The sequence below is a fragment of the Triticum urartu genome, chromosome 2A (assembly GCF_056163025.1).
Source record: "Triticum urartu cultivar PI428250 chromosome 2A, HENAU_Tu73, whole genome shotgun sequence".
Lineage (NCBI taxonomy): Eukaryota > Viridiplantae > Streptophyta > Magnoliopsida > Poales > Poaceae > Triticum > Triticum urartu.
Genome location: NC_141874.1, coordinates 6,199,389 through 6,212,152, shown reverse-complemented (window position 1 = coordinate 6,212,152; position 12,764 = coordinate 6,199,389). Strand labels below are relative to the sequence as shown.

General features: G+C 44.3%; 1 protein-coding gene across 1 annotated transcript; it reads left to right on the top strand.

The window, feature by feature from the left end:
• The first annotated feature begins 2,158 nt into the window (after positions 1-2,158).
• Positions 2,159-3,034, top strand: LOC147982748 (uncharacterized). Its single transcript, XM_087539340.1, has one exon. The coding sequence runs from the start codon at positions 2,268-2,270 to the stop codon at positions 2,787-2,789; it is 522 nt and encodes a 173-aa protein (XP_087395466.1). The 5' UTR covers positions 2,159-2,267; the 3' UTR covers positions 2,790-3,034.
• The last annotated feature ends 9,730 nt before the right edge of the window (positions 3,035-12,764 follow it).

The following is a 12,764-nucleotide window of genomic DNA, read 5'->3' as shown; positions in this document are numbered from 1 at the left end:
AAATAAAACTGCAACAGCTATTTAGGGTATTGCAAACTTTATTTCTCCACACATCACGCATTACATATGCCTTAAGGGACAAATAAATTCGGCTAGGCGGGTAAAGGAGCAGGGGTTCACCGCAACGATGCTATACTACACATGACAATTGCCGAACTCTTCTGGGATGACGTCTCTCATCAAGCCATCTGTGCGTACTGCAGACCTAGTCGGCACACTTTCGGGGGTCACCGTCGCCGCGGCTAGCATTTCATCAGAATGCGAGAAGGGACCCAGGCAGTTTCTATCGCACCTCTCGAAACTTGTGTAGCACCAGTCAGTTGTAATACAACAGGCGCAACAATTAAAAAAGTTGCACTTTTTCCGGCAACCGAAGCTCAGTTCATGGATATCGTCATTGTCCACGCCAGCCGCGGTGGTTCGGCCTATCAAATAGCATACAAATCATGTTTCTCTCTGGATTGATAAACAAAACAAGAAACAACCAAAACTTTGCGAAGATATATAAATTAGATAGTGAAATAGCAATGTTGTCTGCGGATGCACTGCTTACATTGCGCAATGGTGGCGGAGCATAGGAGGTGTACAGATAACAGGGTCAGCGCAGCAATCCGGATCGTGTGCTTCTCCATCCTCTCCACTGATGCAACACTACTAGGCACTGATGTGATGTTCTATGGTTGTTGATGAGAACATATGTGTGTGTGTGTGTCTCTCACTTGTAAGATTGCTTACAGTCGAGCACATGGCTCGTACTATATATACAGGGAAATCGTGAGGAGAGAGATCAATTTATTAGTATCTTTCATTTAAGAGCCACATGGGCATAAATGAAGTTTGTAATTTGCAAGATCATCTTTTTTCTATTTTCTTGACACAAGTTTTCGGAAATTGATGGCGGAATATTTACATAGTATCTTGTATCAGTAATCTATATATCTCAACAATTCTTAGAAATCTTGAAAACATATTAATTGTGATTAATTTTACTCCAAATCATTGAAACATCATTTCTTGCAATTAATTTTGAAAACATCATTAATTGTACTCCCTTCGATCCATACTCCCTATGTTCCTAAATGTAAATCTCTCTAGAGATTTCAATATAGCCTACATACAGATGTATATAGACATAGTTTAAAGCGTAGATTCACTCATTTTGCTCTGTATGTAGCCCATATTGAAATCTCTAAAAAGACTTATATTTATGAATGGAGGGAGTATTAATTGTCGTTAATTTAGTACAACTTCATACTAAATGAGCCACGATTAATATGGATAGGAGAGAGTAGAAATTATATTTGTAAAAATAAACTCATTGCGCCTCAAGATAATATCAAATTGGGCGTGTGTTGTCGCATTTATCTACTGTTTTTTGCTAGATACGTATGTTTCCGCCCTGTGATATTGAAATCAGTTTGTCAATACAGAAAACAGTACAGACGAAGTTTATAAGAATATATATATATATATATATATATATATATATATATTTAAATCGGCCATGTCACCCGAGTTTGCCTGCTCATCCAAAGGAGACTTGGCTAGGAATTTCTTTTAAGTAAGACCTCGCGAACAGCGCCGCTTCCGGGCCTATCCTCCCTTCCTAATAGCCGCCGCCACCCAAACCTGATCCGCCGTTGTTGGTTGCGTGTTGACTGGTATTTGTTGGGCTTCCAAGCGTAGGAGTTTGTAACAACCAGCAAGTTTTCCTCCTGTAAGAAACTAAGGTATCAATTCATGGAGGCAAATGTATCGTGTTTCTTGTTACAAACTCCACTTGCATCCCCAACAATACTAACAAGGGTGCCAACCGTTCTAGTCCTGCGTTCATTTGGGAACACATGCTTTTTAAATCTGTAAATAACATGTTTAAATAAATAGTTCAAATGAATTTATCACACTACACATTTTAAACGATTTAACAAAGGTATGAGCAGAGCTACAATATATGGTTAAGCTACTGAACCCAAAATATATTTAATAATAAGCATAGAATGAAATAAAAATGCTGTAATAATTTTTGGTTGCAAATTCGGGAGGGGCCTTGGGGGGCCTTGGGCTTCAGGCCCAGGCAATGAACAAAGATGATGGATGAGTCGGCACATTTCTTTTCTTTGGCGCCAAACCCATTTTGTCTTTCCCGCCGCGCGCTCTCCTCCCTCCGATAAACTCTCCCGCCGGGCGATCCCCATCCCACCGAGAGAGAGAGGGGAAATTTCTTTCCGGATCAAGAGATCGAGAAGCTAGGCCGGATCTCACTCGCCATGGTGGCCGAGCTCGGTCCGGGCAGGTTCTACGGCGGCGGGCTCCCGCGGCCGCGCGTGTTCCCCGGCGGCGACCGCGCCGACCCGCCGGCGCTCCTCTCCTGGGCGCGCGAGGCGCAGTGGTCAACGGGCGCTCGAGGCGGCAGGCGCCTCCGCCTCCAGGGCCGCATCGAGGGCAGCCTCGGCAGGCTCCGCCGCGCCGACGCGCTCGGCTCCGACGACGACGAGGAGGAGGAGGAGGAGGGGGCCGTCGCGGCTCAGGAGTGCGAGGCCGTCGACGGTAAGGAGTCGGAGGAGGACAAGGAGGAGTCCGGGGAGTCGGAGGAGGTGGCGCTCGTGACTCCGGCAAGGGGGCTGCAGAGGAAGAAGCCTGTCGCGGCGGCTTCTGCTCCTTCTGCCGAGGCACCGGCGAAGGTGTCCCCAAAGAGGAAGGCCGCGGCGGCTGCGCTAACGGCGGGGACAGCACCGACGAGGAAGAGGAAGGCTGCCAAGGCCCCGGCGGCAAGGACGGCAAAGCACTGATGGTCCACTTCTTTGCGGTCAGATTGAGGTGTGGATCTTGGAGATGCACTACGCTCGCTGTGTGTTTGTTGAAATGCTGGAAAAAGTCTGGTGCCTCCAAAAACATCGTAATCCCTGTACTGAGATCTGAAAAATGTCTGATGCTGTTTCTTACACCTTTTTTGATCTGAAAAAAGCTGCCATGTGAATTTAACTGTATTCCCAGTCACTTCTTGTTGGCACAATAAATCTGCCTTTCTTGCTTATTTTTTATGCTACCTGTATAATCTGCTGAAACCAACATATGAATTGCAAAATGGACTCAAACTTTGTTACCAATCTGCTCTTGTCGGTGCTGGTACATTTTAAAGATTACAGTAGTAGCAGTAGCATGGAACCAAAAAGATTGGTGCATCCAGTTCCCAATCTGTTCTTGTTCATGTTGAGTACATCTGTATCCAGGGAGCAGACCAGAGCAGAGGGACAGGGGCTCTCTACTCTGTACAAGCCCAGTGCTGCTAGTCTATGGTGTTAGTCTATTGTAAATTACATATGTCACTAAGTAGAGCTTGGCAAATAGGTGTATTGCTGAAAGTACCTTTGCCGTTTGATCTGCAACGTTTTCTTTTTTTTTCTCTAGTGCTCTCCTCTCACACTAACATATAGACATTCTGTCTCCACTCAAGCGCATGGTCAGTCAGCTGGTTCAACTGCAGGACACTCTCTCGCAGCAACAACCTTATGTAATTCCAGAAAAGGCCCACATCTAAAAAGACTTGTATTTAGGAACGGAGGAAGTATATATTTTTGGTTGCTCCCGCCTGATAGTGCCAATACCAGAAATCTTCTTCGGCACAGGTCCTTCCATAGTCAGTACGCATGCATTCTCTGCAAACAACAACTGGATGAAAGTCAGCTTCATCTGTTTTGGGACTGCACATTTGCTCAGACATGTTGGAATTCCACAGTGCCAATCGGAGATGCAGTTGGCACCCCATTCAGTATGGGCACCATTATTCGCTGCCTTTGGAACATCTGGAAGATAAGAACTGGCAGAATATTCAGAAATGAAGAGCCCACTTTTGTCAGGTGGCTAAGATTATCCGGGGATCATCTTGCTCCGTCTACACACAGAGAGTTAAAGCCAAGCACCTTGCTTTTCTTCAATCATGGATACAACATACTTTGTAATTTCTTGGTGTCTTCCTTTTTATTACAAACTTGAATAGAAAATCATGGTAGGATAGTTTCCCACTGTTTTCTGGTGAAAACAAGCGCAGTTGAGTTGGCACTTCAATTCAGTGTGTGAGTCGATTTCTAGACCAGTATATATTATGTCTCTTTCTTTTTCTGCTGTTCTTACTTCTTCCTCCTCCGGTCTCTCGCCTCCAGGCGGTGTATAATCCGAGCAGGAATCTAATACAAACAGGACTCCCTAACAATGCATGTCAAGCCTTTGCCACGCTCTCTAGCTGACTGATCCAAATTCATTTTCCGGGCAATTTACATATAGCATGTGTTCCTCGGTGGTAAGATCTATATGGCGTCTGCCCTTTGAGACATCATCATCATGGATTCCATGACGGCTGCTTAGAACGATGGATAGGGTGGTTAAAGGGATTCACGGCTGCTTAGAGAAAAGAAGTTGGAGAGAGAATCAATTTGTTGTTATAGGAATGGAAACCACATGTTATAATGGTTGGCCCACATTTCTTATTTAGAACAATTGTTTGATCTCTATGCTATTTGTTGTCTCGTGGCAATGCACGGGCATTCAGCTAGTGTATAGAAATACGCCATTACAAAGGTTCACAGATTGGTCGTTGATGAATTGACATGGTGTTCCCGGCCACGGCAATCGTGTGGCTTTCATTCTAGTGGTGATGATTGCTAACGTCCCTGAAGAGCTACGTGTTATTATGGCTGGTAGATGTAATATGTCCCCTAAGTATTTCAGACTCACTTTTTCAAACAAAAAAAGATAATAGAAAGAATAGGTTTTCTCTAGAAAATTAGTTGGCTTTCAGGCCATTAGCTTGCATTGAAACACAAGAAACACAAGGAGAGCCTGTCACTAAAATATGCACCAATTTAACTATTAGGAAGTCAAATTTTAAATAGTAATGGTTCAAATACTCTAAATGTCATCCACAAAAAAAATCTAAATGCCACCACTATTCTTATGCAGTTTGTAAAAGATGCGTGTGTTCGGGGGCCTTGGGGGGGGGGGGGGGGGGATGCCCCCTTGGGCCCAAAGGAGCTCCCCCACGCACTAAACTATATATATGTCATGTAATACTTGTATGTAACAATATGGCTCTATATGTTTAAGATGTTTATTCAAAGGTTGATTTTCAGGGGCATACAATCAAGTATCTACTCAACTACCTAGTCAAGAAAAACAATTGGGACAATTCTCATGTTCGAGCTATCTATGTCAGGGATGGACGATGCATTCAAGGTGAAACTCTTTCGAATATCATCTAACACTGAAACCTCATATTTTTAAGATTCATTTAAATAGAACTTCCATTATGTTGTGATCAACTGCTTCATGTTGACAAGATAGCGGATTTGAAATCTTGTCTGCAAGAAGCGTAGGATGAGTGAAGCCTTCTACTCACTGAAAGACCCGGCTCAGTAATGTATCCCGCCTCAAGTGCATGCATTGTATTGTAGTCTTCTTAGTTTGTACCGAATAAAATGACTACAAATACTTTTTTACTTGTCATTCAGGTGAAGGAATTTCTTGAAAAGCTATGGAGTTGTAAGAACGAAGAGGCTCAGGTTTGAGATCGGCGTTCGGGCCGTTGAGTATTGTTCACGTGGTGGCAGATTTGTAGTGGTTAATAGAATTAGACAGAGCCTCATAGCCTGCAATAAGCCATAAATTATTTGTTCAACACCGATGCCATGATTCTAAATATTCACTAATTATCCATAAAAGCAAAGTAAAATATATAGATTTATGTTGAGGGCAAATGCCCCCTCCCAACCCCCCACCCACCCACCCACCCACACACAACAATGCTCCATGGATTTGTCGATTTTGCACCTAATGAGTTGTCTAGCCAGGCATTGCTTCGTAACCAACGACCAGGGAATGTTGCTTAGTTAACTACAGCTACAGAATGGGAAGGGAATTATGCATACATTGTTGGAAATATGAGCAATTTACCAAATAATTTTGCTAATGGAAATACTAGATAAAGCATGACTAATATAGGAAATATAAAGCAAGTCATGCAATCTGACAGAGAGAAGGTAAACATGTCTGCATATATGAACTTGTGCTAAACACATGTAGAACAGACACTAGATGAAGCTGCTTATACGACATAGAACCTAAAATATGTAGGGCAGAAACTAGAGGCGAGAACTGTAGCAGGACTCCTAACAGAAGGAACAAGAATACGTACGGGACAGCAGCAGCGGAAGCACTGGACTTGGGGTCGACATCCTCTCTAGCCATGTCGTCGATGAGGTTGTCGACGTCGGGGAAGAAGTCGTCATCGGGGAAGTAGTCGTCGGAGTCCGTGATGAAGAAGTCAGTAGTCGCGCGGAGCGCTCCCCAAAAACCTTATCACCCTTCTCCCGTACAGGACTCAAAGTGGTGCGGTTTCGGAGGCCTACTGTCCCGACTCGCGGTGCACGCCGCAAGCCAGGATGAGGAAGACTGCAGCAGCTCAGAGATGGAACCAATGGCGAGAGGAAGGAGAAGTTCTGGTGCGTCTCTCTGGGAGGAGCGACCTCCCTTTTATAGGTGCAAGAGAAGGAGGCGAGAGGGCAGCGATGGGAGGCGAAACGAAGAGACGAAGGCGAAGCGAACAGCCAGCAGCCGAAGGGCTGCACCGTTCGCATTCGAGCTTCCGTGTGACCTTTCGTATACCCGTAGTGCATGGCAAAAATTTAGATATCGGCTCGGTTCATTCCCGCGGCGCGGCGCGGCGTGGCGAGGCGAGGCGAGGCGAGGCGAGGCGTGGCGTGGCGGGCGGCGGAGGAGGAGCGCGCGTGGATATCCCTCTTGTTCTCATAGAACTCTATGCTACACTAGTAAGACACTGTTTTATATACCGGTACTGCAGTGGAGACTGTTAAGTTGAACTTCCATCTAGAACTCTATGCTACACTAGTAAGCAACTTGAACAGTGGACTTGGCCTTGAACTGCATGTTTTCTGCGAATCTAGCTTCACATAAAGCCTTGACCGATACGTGGCTACCGTGGGTCTTCCCCGCGGGTGGAGCTTATGCGTCATACTCCGTGACCTTTCATGAGTTTACTAGAGAGAACCCTACTCTCATAGATTGCGACGTTTGACAATTCGACTCGTATAGGTGTGTTCTTCAAAAGATGTTCTGCAGGATAACATCTCTGCTTAAATAAGCCACTTAGAACACATTAAGATATACATCAACCTGCCATGCAGATTAGGAGAGTATTGCATCTTCATGGAGTGGTATTGTGAATAGTAAGGATACTCTCCTCTCAGTTGACCAACAGCTTGTCTTCCACATCTAATTCACGGGATCTCCGATCACAAAGAATAGGTTACCACTGTGAACAACTCATATTATGGGTCTCATACCCATCTCCCTCGATGCATTATCTATCACATTACGTGATAGACCCTTAGTAAAAGGATCTGCCAGATTTTTAGACGTTTGGATAATCCAACGCAATAACTCCCTCTAGAGCTTTCCAATGCACATCTCCTGGTTTTCAGACAAGCCGACTCAGTTTGCTAACAACAAAAGAGATGTCAGGTCTTGTAGCACTTGCTAAGTACATAAGCGAGCCAATAATTTGAGAATATTTCAATTGATCTCTAGCAACTCTTCGATTCTTTTGAAGTAACACACTCGCATCATATGGTGTTGGAGAGGGTTTGCAGTCACTATAGCCAAAGCGACTCAAGATCTTTTCCACATAGTGAGATTGAAGCAATGTAATCCCACCATCATCGTCTCTCAACAACTTGATGTTCAGAATGACATCAGCCACTCCTAAATCCTTCATCTCAAAACAACGAGATAGGAAATCCTTGACCTCCTTAATAACATTCAGATTTGTTCCGAAAATCAGTATGTCATCAACATACAAGCACAGGATAACTCCCTCGCCCCCACCATGGCGATAGTACACACATTTGTCAGCTTCGTTCACAACAAAGCCTGCAGATGTTAAAGTTCTTTCAAACTTCTCATGCCACTGTTTGGGTGCTTGCTTAAGTCCGTACAAAGACTTCAGCAACTTGCACACTTTCCCTTCCCGACCATCTAGTACAAACCCATCTGGTTGTTCCATATAAATTTCCTTGTCTAACTCTCCATTTAGGAAAGCAGTCTTAACATCCATTTGATGAACGAGAAGACCATGCGAGGCAGCTAGTGAAAGTAGAACTCGAATAGTGGTCAGTCGAGTCACAGGTGAGTACGTATCAACGAAGTCTTCACCTTCCTTTTGGGTATAACCCTTAGCCACGAGCCGAGCCTTGTACTTTTCAATAGTACCATCAGGCCTAAGCTTTTTCTTGAATACCCATTTGCATCCTATAGGTTTGCACCCATAAGGACGATCAGTTATCTCCCAGGTTTCATTCGTCAAGATGGAGTCCATCTCGCTACGAACCGCTTCCTTCCAGTAGTCAGCATCTTCAGATGCATAGGCCTCTGAAATAGAACTGGGAGTGTCATCTATGAGATACACAAGAAAATCATCACCAAAGGACTTTGTAGTCCTCTGTCTCTTGCTCCTAGTAGGAACTTCATTGTTCTCCTCCACAGGACTTTCAAAGTGTTCCATCAAAATGGCAGGTTCGATAATTGTAACCGGTTCCTGATTCGATGAACTAGGCATCTCCTGATTAGATGAGGTGGCCATATCCTTCATGGGAAAGATATCTTCAAAGAAAGTCGCATCATTCGACTCCATGATCGTACTAACATGTATGTCAGGTACCTCAGATTTTACAACCAAGAATCTATAGCCAATGCTATGAAAAGCATATCCCAGGAAAACACAATCCACAGTCTTTGGTCCAAGCTTCCGCTTCTTTGGAATTGGAACATTGACTTTCGCCAAACAACCCCATGTTCGTAGATAAGAGAGTTTTAACCTTTTCTTCTCCCATTCCTCAAATGGAGTTATCTCTTTGTTCTTTGTGGGAACTCGGTTTAGGACATGACATGCAGTCAATATCGCCTCCCCCCATCATGCCTTGGAGAGACCCGAAGTGTCTAACATGGCGTTAACCAAATTTGTTAGAGTACGGTTCTTTCTTTCGGCCACCCCATTTGACTAAGGTGAATAGGGAGGTGTCCTCTCATGGATTATACCATGTTCCGCACAAAAAGCATCAAATTCATTGGAAAAATACTGTCCACCACGGTCGGACCTAAACCTCTTGATTTTTCGATCAAGTTGGTTTTCCACTTCAGCTTTATAGATCTTGAAAAAGTTCAAAGCCTCATCCTTAGATTTCAGAAGATACACATGGCAGTATCTAGTGGAGTCATCAATTAACGTCATGAAATATTTCTTTCCACCTTTTGTCAAAACACCATTCATTTCACATAGATCTGGATGTATGAGCTCTAGTGGTGCAAGATTTCTTGTTTCCGCAGTCGTGTGAGACTTACGAGGTTGCTTAGCTTGCACACACACTTGACACTTAGATCCCTTGACAGTGGTGAAACTAGGGATTAAGTTCAACTTCGCTAGTCGCGACATGCAACCAAAGTTAACATGACAAAGACGTGAATGCCACACATTTGATTCACTATTATTGCAAATATGATTAACAACTTTATTGCAAATGTCTAATAAGGATAAATGAAACAGGCCTCCTGGCTCATAGCCTTTACCAACAAAGGTTCCATACTTGGATATTACAAATTTATTCGACTCAAAGACAAGCTTGTAGCCATCTCTACACAGAAGAGATCCGCTAACAAGATTTTTATTGACGGAGGGGACATAATGCATGTTCTTCAGCCGCACGATCTTCCCCGAAGTAAACTTCAGATCGACCGTGCCAACACCACGAACAGAAGAACTTGAACCGTTGCCCATCAGCACGGTTGAAGTCCCTGCGGTCTGATAAGATGAAAACATGGAAATATCACCGCATACATGCACATTAGCACCCGTGTCAATCAACCAGTCAGGAGAATGACATACTGAAAGAATAGTGGGAAATATACCATACCCAGCATCCTTCATGTCAGTGTCTCCAATGACAACATTAGCGGTCTTGCCGCCTTTCCCAGGATGACGCTTGTCATAGCGATTAGGGCAACTAGGAGCCCAATGATCAGGATCCCCACACACATGACAAGCACCTTTCTTCTTGCCACTCTTCTTCGTGAAGTTCGTGTGTTGCACAGCCTTGTTCTTCCCATCAAACTTTGCTTTACCATCAAACTTGCCCTTGTTCTTGAACTTGTGGGGCTGGAAGTTCTGCTTCTGTACCACATTGGCACTAGATCCTCCCTCAATACCTCGAGCACGTGTGTCCTTTGCTCTCGCCTTTTCTTCCACATCAAGAGTGCCAATGAGATCCGGAATGGAAAACTCCTGCCTCTTATGCTTTAGTAAGGTAGCAAAGTTCCTCCACGAAGGAGGAAGCTTAGTGATGATACCTCCGGCAACAAACATGTCCGGTAGCATACAACTGAAGTGCTCGAGTTCTCTAGCAAATGACTGTATCTCATGAGCTTGCTCAACCACGGAGCGCTCTTCAGTCATCTTGTAATCATAGAATTGCTCCATGATGTACAGCTCAGTGCCAGCATCCGAGACCCCAAACTTGGCCTCGAGTGCATCCCACATATCTTTTCCATTATCAATTGACGCATAAGCATCAACTATGTTCTCACCAAGAACACTCAAGAGAGCAGCCTTAAACAGAGTATCCATTTTCTGAAAGGCTTGTGCCTGTTGAGCATCAAGCTCCCCTTCAGGTTTGCCAGAGTGGCGTCATAGCAACTCATGGTTTGAAACCATAAGACTGCTCTCACGTGCCACCTCTTATAGTGGATACCCTCAAGCATAGGAGGTCTCATGGAAGCAGCAAAACCGCTTGGTGTAAATTGCCTATAATAAGGTTTTTGGCTTGTTGGAAATATGAGCAATTTACCAAATAATTTTGCTAATGGAAATACTAGATAAAGCATGACTAATATAGGAAATATAAAGCAAGTCATGCAATCTGACAGAGAGAAGGTAAACATCGTCTGCATATATGAACTTGTGCTAAACACATGTAGAACAGACACTAGATGAAGCTGCTTATACGACATAGAACCTAACATATGTAGGGCAGAAACTAGAGGCGAGAACTGTAGCAGGACTCCTAACAGAAGGAACAAGAATACGTACGGGACAGCAGCAGCGGAAGCACTGAAATTGGGGTCGACATCCTCTCCAGCCATGTCGTCGATGAGGTTGTCGACGCCGGGGAAGAAGTCGTCATCGGGGAAGTAGTCGTCGGAGTCCGTGATGAAGAAGTCAGTAGTCGCGCGGAGCGCTCCCCAAAAACCTTATCACCCTTCTTCCATATAGGACTCAAAGTGGTGCGGTTTCGGAGGCCTACTGTCCCGACTCGCGGTGCACGCCGCAAGCCGGGATGAGGAAGACTGCAGCAGGTCAAAGATGGAACCAATGGCGAGAGGAAGGAGAAGTTCTGGTGCGTCTCTCTGGGAGGAGCGACCTCCCTTTTATAGGCGCAAGAGAAGGAGGCGAGAGGGCAGCGACGGGAGGCGAAACGAAGAGACGAAGGCGAAGCGAACAGCCAGCAGCCGAAGGGCTGCACCGTTTGCATTCGAACTCCATTTTTGCAAAAATCTTTTCAGCTTCCGTGTGACCTTTCGTATACCCGTAGTGTGTGGCAAAAATTTAGATATCGGCTCGGCTCATTCCCGCAACCCGTGGCGCGTCGTGACGAGGCGTGGAGATGCGGACGGCGGAGGAGGAGCGCGCGTGGATATCCCTCTTGTTCTCATGCTCATACAAGTGGGGAAAGAACCTCCCTTATAAGGAGGTCCAACTTCCACTAAACTAACAATGTGGGACTAAACTTTAGTAGTATCCCTTGCCTTGCACAAATGGGCTAAGTGGGCTTCTAGGATTTATTAGGAATTTCTGAAATAGTTATTGGGCTGCCCAAAATAAACTAAATTCCAGCATACATGACTTTCATGTATGTTGGGTTCAATGTTCATGGGAAATTGGTTAATAGAGCTCTTGGGTCGGTATGGTGTTGTATGTAGCTCAAAGATCCGGTTTTTTGCAACAAATATTTTTTCAGAGCTTCTAGATGCATTTCTTAAATTGTGAACAAATATTGGTTAATAGGGCAAATGTGGACATTTCTTAAATTGTGAACTTCTTTTGAAAATAATTATTTTAAAAAATTATGAACATTTTCAACCTCGTCAATATTTTTAAAAATCCATGGACTTTTTTGAAATTTTATGAAGACTTTTTAAAATCCATTATTTAAAAAAAATATATGACTGTTTTTTTATCTAACTAACTTTTCTTGAAAAAATATTGCCATTTTTTCCCTAAGCCAATAGCAGACCATGAGCGAGCCAAGGAAAAAATGAACGAAGCGGACTACCCATCGAGCGAAAACGAGCAAGAAACTAGACATGATTCAAAGCGCGGACGCAAATTCATTGCTGCCAATGCACTTGTGGCTTCAAAATCTCTATTCATTGCTACTAATGCACTTGTGGCGCAAGGATGCAAAGCGGACGGATTTGCGGTAATATCATTGGACAAAAGCTATCTCCTTTGGAACACAAAGTCGACGCAGGCGCTCACCCTACCAACATACAGACGCACACCCTCGAGAGACCAAATTCTCTTGGATTTGCCGAATTTCTGATTGAAAGGTCTCTTTGGTTTGGATTCTGCCAAATGTTTCTCACCTGACCTTTATGCCATGTAAAGTTGCTGAAAGTTCCCTCTCAGCCCCCCACAATTTTAA

Coding starts and splice junctions, on each gene's coding strand:
- LOC147982748 (XM_087539340.1), top strand. CDS start 2,268: ATGGTGGCCGAGCTCGGTCCGGGCAGGTTCTACGGCGGCGGGCTCCCG.